The sequence below is a fragment of the Brassica rapa genome, chromosome A09, assembly GCF_000309985.2.
Source record: "Brassica rapa cultivar Chiifu-401-42 chromosome A09, CAAS_Brap_v3.01, whole genome shotgun sequence".
Classification (NCBI taxonomy): Eukaryota; Viridiplantae; Streptophyta; class Magnoliopsida; order Brassicales; family Brassicaceae; genus Brassica; species Brassica rapa.
Window position 1 is genome coordinate 19,688,961 of NC_024803.2, and position 8,622 is coordinate 19,697,582.

General features: G+C 29.3%; 2 protein-coding genes across 2 annotated transcripts; both read right to left on the reverse strand.

Moving 5' to 3' along the window:
• Positions 1-1,255: 1,255 nt before the first annotated feature.
• On the reverse strand, positions 1,256-1,714 carry LOC103849012. The gene has a single exon (XM_009125839.3). The coding sequence runs from the start codon at positions 1,659-1,661 to the stop codon at positions 1,314-1,316; it is 348 nt and encodes a 115-aa protein (XP_009124087.2). The 5' UTR covers positions 1,662-1,714; the 3' UTR covers positions 1,256-1,313.
• A 1,201-nt stretch (positions 1,715-2,915) lies between these two features.
• On the reverse strand, positions 2,916-8,037 carry LOC117128074. Its single transcript, XM_033279586.1, has one exon. It carries the CDS (start codon positions 3,307-3,309, stop codon positions 2,962-2,964), a length of 348 nt encoding a protein of 115 aa, XP_033135477.1. The 5' UTR covers positions 3,310-8,037; the 3' UTR covers positions 2,916-2,961.
• Between the last annotated feature and the right edge of the window lie 585 nt (positions 8,038-8,622).

Consider the following 8,622-nt stretch of genomic DNA (forward strand, 5'->3'; position numbering starts at 1 on the left):
TCTCGGGCGAGTGGTTGGGAGCCATGGATCATTCCATACAGATATAGAAGAGCCTGTTCCCACCCTTTTGATTAGTCCTTTGCTTACCAGAGATCTAGCAGAGACAACTCCCGCCATCCATAGGATGGAGAATATGAGCGAATCGGTTCCAGGGGTGAAGCATTCCTGTAGTACCGACCTTTAAAAACTCTGGCAAATAACGAGTTTGGTTTCTCTATGAATATGAGCGAATCGGTTCCAGGGAAGCATTCCTGTAGTACCGACTTTAAAACTCTGGCAAATAACGAGTTTGGTTTCTCTATGAGACGCCAAGCTGTTTGCCAAGCATCGCTGTATTAAATCAGTGATGTCTTTGAACCCCAAACCCCTTCTTCCTTATCAAGACATACTTTGTCCCACGATTTCCAATGCAAACCCCTAGTACTTCCCCTGGACTCCACCAGAATTGTGCTACCGCACTCGTCAACTTCTTTGCAGTTGCCTTAGGTAGTCGATAACATGACATCACATGATTAGGTAGAGCTGTGACCACTGACTTAATAATCACCTCTTTTCCTCCTTTTGTGAAAAACCGAACTGGCGAAAAAACAATATTTGAGTTAAACAATTAATTTGCAAAAATTAAAGGGTTGTAATCTATTAAAAATTTTGAAGCCAAATCTACAAATTGTAGTAAATGAAACAAAAAATGTGCACAATTTTGTTTCCAAAATTTTTATGATGGATTTAAAACACAAATCCATACGCTCCATCCTAATATCATTGGCATAAGTTATTATCTACTTACTAGTCATAGGATATTGTTCTTTTTTGTGATTACATCCAGTCTCATTGTGTTCTTTGTAAATGATCGTATTTACAAAATCGTCGACAACATGAGTATTCAAAATAGTTTTTTTTCCAAGCCATTATATTAGCATGTCCTACAAAACTCAAAGGTCTCAAAGGTGAAACATTAGATATTTTCTTAGCTTCTTGTTTTAAATTATCCAAGATAATTTTCAGTGTATGTAAAAATAATGATTGAAATCGTAGAGGAAAATTAATTTTTAAAAGTAAAGATAAGTTAAGTCAAAGTAATTAAGCAATATTGTTTGAAATTATTCATATATCTCTTGTTATTAGTTTAACAATCTTGTATGGTTAGCACATTGTTTTTCAATTGAGTTAATATATGTGTTGATTCATTTAGAATGAGATCCACTTGATGGTCGCTTTATATTGCATACTGTTTGATCCACGATTTTTGATCAAATAAAATTTAACGATAGTTAAATAAAAATTTTGTAGATCAATACAAGCATAACATATTTTTAAGCAGTTTGCGAAACTGAGACACAATGAGTCCACAAATCATCACTTTTCTTCAAATACTCTGTTTCGTGGGCAACTAAATGCGGCTTCTCAGCAATATATTTGATAAGAGTATCGTGACACATTTTTCCTTCTTGTACAAGATCATGACAACATGCATCACTGATGGTTAAATTTTCAAAGACAACACCAATTATATCCAACGCACAATTTGGACTGATTTTAAGAAGACAGGTATCCCATAGTGATTTTGCTTCAGCTTCTTCAACAGAGAATGCAGGAACGAACGCACAAATCAAAGCAACAATAATGAATACGATAGTAGTTCGAGAAGAAGTGTGAGCCATTGTGCCAATGTTTTCGAAATAAGTGGCAAATGTTATTAATATAATATATTAAAATGTTTGTATCTGGTATTTTAGAATGAAATTTTGTCTCATATTTATAAGAGATTAAACACTCAAACACAAACATAAACGTATTTTCAAGTGAACATAAGAAATTAATTAATGCAGTTTAACGTTAAATAAAATGTGACCGTTAATATGGGTTTTCTCTAATATATTTAGAAAATTTAGAAAAACTAAATATACTTATTGTTTAAACTAAATACTATCAAAATAGAATATTTCTAAATTATTAATATTTTAAGTTATTTTGTTGTTAAGAAATAACCTGCCAATCGGATTTAACCATCGTTTATACGTATTCTCAACTTTTGTAAATGCTAATACGCTCCATCATTTACAGAAATTTGGGTTTACAAATGTGAATTTAATCGAGTATAGATTGTCCATTATCGCGTATCTTTATTTTGTAAGAATTTACTACTAGAAGAAATTATATAACTAAACCATAACTAGCTAGTATACACATTATGTAGATATAATTTCATAGAAATAAAACTGGAACTGGCGAAAAACAATATTAGAGTTAAACAATTAATTTGCAAAAATTAAAGGGTTGTAATGTATTAAAAATTCTTAACCCAAATCTACAAATTGTAATAAATGAAACAAAAAATGTGTATAATTTTGTTTCCAAAAATTTTATGATGGATTTAAAAGTCAAATCCATATGCTCCATCCTAATATCATTGGCATAAGTTATTATCTACTTAGTAGTCATAGGAAATTGTTCTTTTTTGTGATTACATCCAGTCTCATTGTTTTCTTTGTAAATGATCCTATTTACAAAATCGTCGACAACATGAGTATTCGAAATAGTTTTTTTCCCAAGCCATTATATTAGCATGTACTACTAAACTCAAAAATTTCGAAGGTGAAACATTAGATATTTTCTTAGCTTCTTGTTTTAAATTATCCAAGATAATTTTCAGTGTATGTAAAAATAATGATTGAAATCGTAGAGGAAAATTAAAATTTAAAATTAAAGATAAGTTAAGTCAAAGTAATTAAGCAATATTGTTTGAAATTATTCATATATGTCTTGTTATTAGTTTAACAATCTTGTATGGTTAGCACATTGTCTTTCAATTGAGTTAATATATGTATTGATTCATTTAGAATGAGATTCATTTGATGGTCGCTTTATATTGCATACTGTTTGATCCACGATTTTTGATCAAATAAAATTTAACGATAGTTAAATAAAAATTTTGTAGATTAATACAAGCATAACATATTTTTAAGCAGTTTGCGAAACTGAGACACAATGAGTCCACAAATCATCACTTTTCTTCAAATACTCTGTTTCGTGGGCAACTAAATGCGGCTTCTCAGCAATATATTTGATAAGAGTATCGTGACACATTTTTCCTTCTTGTACAAGATCATGACAACATGCATCAGTGATGGTTAAATTTTCAAAGATAACACCAATTATATCCAACGCACATTTTGGACTGATTTTAAGAAGACAGGTATCCCATAGTGATTTTGCTTCAGCTTCTTCAACAGAGAATGCAGGAATGAACGCACAAATCAAAGCAACAACAATGAATACGATAGTAGTTCGGGAAGAAGTGTGAGCCATTGTGCCAATGTTTTCGAAATAAGAGGCAAATGTTATTAATATAATATATTAAAATGTTTGTATCTGGTATTTTAGAATGAAATTTTGTCTCATATTTATAAGAGATTTAACACTCAAGTGAACATAAGAAATTAATTAATGCAGTTTAATGTTAAATAAAATGTGACCGTTAATATGAGTTTTCTCTAATATATTTAGAAAATTTAGAAAAAATAAATATACTTATTGTTTAAACTAAATACTATCAAAATAACATATTTCTAAATTATTAATGTTTTAAGTTATTTTTTTGTTAAGAAATAATCTGCCAATCGATTTAACCATTGTTTATACGTAATCTCAACTTTCTGCAAATGCTAATAGGCTCCATCATTTTACAGAAATTTGGGTTTAAAAATGTGAATTTAATCGAGTACGGATTGTCATATATCGCGTATCTGTATTTTGTAAGAATTTTCTACTAGAAGAAATTATATAGCTAAACCATAACTAGTATACACATTACTTAGATATAATTTCATAGAATTGAAACTGGAACTGGCGAAAAAACACTAATTGAGTTAAACAATTAATTGGCAAAAATTAAAGGGTTGTAATCTATTAAAAAACTTGAAGCCAATTCTACAAATTGTAATAAATAAAACAAAAAATGTGCACAATTTGTTTCCAAATTTTTTTGTGATGGATCTAAAATTCAAATCCATATGCTCCATCCTAATATCATTGGCATAAGTTATTATCTACTTACTAGTCATAGGATATTGTTCTTTTGCGTGATTAGATCCAGTCTCATTGTTTTCTTTATAACTGATCGTATTTACAAAATCGTATACAACATGAGTATTCGAAATAGTTTTTTTTTCCAAGCCATTATATTAGCATGTACTACTAAACTCAAAGGTTTCAAAGGTGAAACATTAGATATTTTCTTAGCTTCTTGTTTTAAATTATCCAAGATAAATTTCAGTGTATGTAAAAATAATGATTGACATCGTAGTTGAAAATTAATTTTTAAAATTAAAGATAAGTTAAATCAAACTAATTAAGCAATATTGTATGGTTAGCGCATTGTTTTTCAATTGAGTTAATATTTGTATTGATTCATTTAGAATGAGATTCACTTGATGGTCGCTTTATATTGCATACTGTTTGATCCACAATTTTTGATCAAATAAAATTTAACAATAGTTAAATAAAAATTCTGTTAATCAGATCAATACAAGCATAACATATTTTTAAGCAGTTTGCGAAATTGAGACACAATGAGTCTACAAATCATCACTTTTCTTCAAATACACTGTTTCGTGGGCAACTAAATGCGGCTTCTCAGCAATATATTTGATAAGAGTATCGTGGCACATTTTTCCTTCTTGAACAAGATCATGACAACATGCATCAGTGATGGTTAAATTTTCAAAGACAACACCAATTATATCCAACGCACATTTTGGACTGATTTTAAGAAGACATGTATCTCATAGTGATTTTGCTTCAGCTTCTTCAACAGAGAATGCAGGAACGAACGCACAAATCAAAGCAACAACAATGAATACGATAGTAGTTCGGGAAGAAGTGTGAGCCATTGTGCCAATGTTTTCGAAATATGTGGCAAATAATATTAATATAATATATTAAAATGTTTGTATTTTAGAATGAAATTTTGTCTCATATTTATAATAGATTAAACACTCAAACCCAAACTAAACGTATTTTCAAGTGAACATAAGAAATTAATTAATGCAGTTTAACGTTAAATGAAACTTGACAGTTAATATGATTTTTCTCTAACATATTTAGAAAATTTAGAAAAAATAAATATACTTATTTGTTTAAACTAAATACTATCAAAATAGCATATTTCTAAGATATTAATGTTTTAAGTTATTTTGTTGTTAAGAAATAACCTGCCAATCGAATTTAACCATTGTTTATACGTATTCTCAACTTTCTGTAAATGCTAATAGGGTCCATCATTTTACAGAAATTTGGGTTTAAAAATGTGGATTTAATCGAGTACGGATTGTCATATATCGCGTATCTTTATTTTGTAAGAATTTACTACTAGAAGAAATTATATAGCTAAACCATAACTAGTATATACATTACGTAGATATAATTTCATAGAAATGAAACTGGAAATGGCGAAAAAAACACTAATTGAGTTAACCAATTAATTGGCAAAAATTAAAGGGTTGTAATCTATTAAAAAACTTGAAGGCAAATCTACAAATTGTAATCAATGAAACAAAAAAAATTGAAGCCAAATCTTTTAGTAGTAACATTTTGTAGATTTGGCTTCATCTTTTGAATTGAGTCTTCGATCGATCTTTGAAAATTTGACCATCACTGATGCATGTTGTCATGATCTTGTTCAAGAAGGAAAAGTGTGTCACAATACTCTTATCAAATATATTGCTGATAAGCCGCAGTTAGTTGCCCGCCGCAGTTAGTTGCCCACGAAACATAGTATTTGAAGAAAAGTGATGATTTGTGGACTCATTATATCTCAATTTCGCAAACTGCTTAAAATATGTTTTGTTTGTATTATTCTGATTAACAAAAAAATTATTCAACTATCGTTAAATTTTCTTTAATAAAAAATCATGGATCAGACAGTATGCAATATAAACCAACCATCAAGTGAATCTCATTCTAAATGAATCAGTACAAATATTAACTCAATTGAAAAACAATGTGCTATCCTATAAGATTGTTAAAATAATAACAAGGCATATAAGAATAACTTCAAATAATATTGCTTAACGAGTTTGATTTAATGTATCTTTAATTTTTAAACTCAATTTTCATCTAAGATGTCAATAATTATTTCTACATACACTGAAAAAATATCTTGATAATTTAAAACAAGAGGTTAAAAAATATCTAATATTTTACCTTTGGAACCTTAGAGTTTAATAGTACATGATAAACAATGACTTGGAAAAAACAATAGTTTGAATACTCATATTATTGACGATAAATACGATCATTTATACAGAATACAATGAGACTGGATGTAATCATCCTATGACTAGTAAATAGATTATAACTTATGCTCATAATATTAGGATGGAGCGTATGAATTTGAGTTTTGTATCGATCACTATAGTGTTGGAATCAAAATTGTGAACATTTTCTATTTTATGTTTTTATAATTTGTAGATTTGGCTTCCAATATTTTAATAGAATATAACCCTTTACTTTTGGAAAATTAATAGTTTAATACAAATATTGTTTTTTCATCAGATCCGGTTTCTTTTCTATGAAATTATATCTATATAATTTATATACTAGTTATGGTTTAGCTATAAAATTTGTTCTTGTAGTAAATTCTTACAAAATTGAGTTAAGCGATATAAGACAATTCATACTCGATTAAATTTACATTCTTAAACACAAATTTCTGTAAGATGATGGAGCCTATTAACATTTACATAAAATAGAGAATATGAATAAACCAGGGTTAAATTCGATTGGTAGGTTATTTCTTAATGATAAATTACTTAAAACATTAGTAATTTAGAAATATTTTGTTTTGATATAATTTATTTTAAATAAAAAGTATATCTTTTTCTAAATTTTATAAATATGTTCGAGAAAACTCATATTAACAGTCACATTTTATTTTACAATAAACTGCATTAATTAACTTGTTATGTTCACTTGAAAATATGGTTAGTTTGTGTTTGAGTGTTTAATCTCCTATAAATATGAGATAAAAATTCATTCTAAAAAAAATCAAACATTTTAATATATTATATTAATAAATAATATTTGCCACTTATTTCGAAAGCATTGGCACAATGGCTTACACTACCTCCCGAACTATTATCGTATTCATTGTTGTTGTTTTGGTTTGTGCGTTCGTTCCTGCATTCTCTGTTGAAGATGCTGAAGCAAAATCACTTTGGAATACATGTCTTTTTTAAATGAGTCAAAAATGTGCGTTTGATATAATTGGTGTTGTCTTTGAAAGTTTAACCATCACTGATGCATGTTGTCATGATCTTGTTCAAGAAGGTAAAGTGTGTCACGATACTCTTATAAAATATATTGCTGATAAACCGCACTTAGTTGCCCACGAAACACAGTTTTATTAAAAAGTAAAAATACATTTATATCCTAAGGTTAACTATTCCAGACTCAGGGTTTAGAGTTAAGGTGGAGTTTTGAGGATATGGTTTCAAATTTTAGAAAAAAATTAAAAATTTTAAAATAAAAAGAGGCTATTTTGATCATTTTTTAATTGAAAGCTATTTTTGTGACAAAAATTTTAAAAGATCATCTGTGACAAAAAAAAATTCATTTCTTTAATGTACATTTAAAAATTAAAATCTACATTAATAAAGTTGAGTTTAGTCTTTCTAATAGTGACAAAAAAAAAAGTTTAGTCTCCCTACAATCATCCCCCTCAGCACATAGCATGGGCAATTTGTGACACCTGTCATTTTGTCTTTTAACTATTTATCTTACGTATACTTCTCAAAAACCGAATCGACATCTCATTTAGATCTAGTAATCATCATGAATTTCATCAATTTAAATGTTTCGGACGTTCCTAATTCCCATCTCTTTCTCTTTGTTGTAACAATGATTCATGTCCTTTATATTATTTGGATCATTTATTTGTATTTACCCTTCAAATCATTCTCTTTCTCTCTGTAATCTCAGGATATGATTTCTGGGATGGAATTCAGTGATTCCTTTGAGTATCTCCACCATTCCAAAGAGGTACCCTACTACTTATTTATTCTCATCTTTTCGTGTCTTCTTTTAATTGAAGATTGATTTCATGGTGATTGTTAGGTTATGGTGCAAGCCACTGTTTTCGGATTTAAGAAAACGCGAGACCAGACTGATGAATCATGTCTAGATAAGAGACCAGACTGATGAATCATGTCTAGATCAGAGACCAGAGACTGATGAATCATGTCTAGATCAGAGACCATACTGATGAATAATGTATAGATCACGGGGTAATTCCAAAATCTGTGTTGGATGTGGCGAAGTTGTGTCTTGAAAATTCAAATTTTCTCACTTTTAGTTTGAACTTTAATAGAAAACCTGGGAGAGCCGGAGAGGTCAAGGTTCACGTTGGTTATGTGGCTCAGATCTCTTCTCTTTCTGATTCTATACACACAGAAGGTGTTATTGTTGAGACTGAGACCAAGCTATATGACTCTAAATTAATTTGAGGTTAGGTCTTTGGAGAAACGTGTTACACTGTTCCAGGAAGAAAGAGCAAACAGAAGGGACTCATCATCATCCTTCGAAGTGGAAACTCTGGAAGAAGCCACGAAACAATCCTACAAA

What these genes read in the sequence shown, in the direction of transcription:
- LOC103849012 (XM_009125839.3), bottom strand. Translation starts at nt 1,661, where the DNA reads ATGGCTCACACTTCTTCTCGAACTACTATCGTATTCATTATTGTTGCT.
- LOC117128074 (XM_033279586.1), bottom strand. Translation starts at nt 3,309, where the DNA reads ATGGCTCACACTTCTTCCCGAACTACTATCGTATTCATTGTTGTTGCT.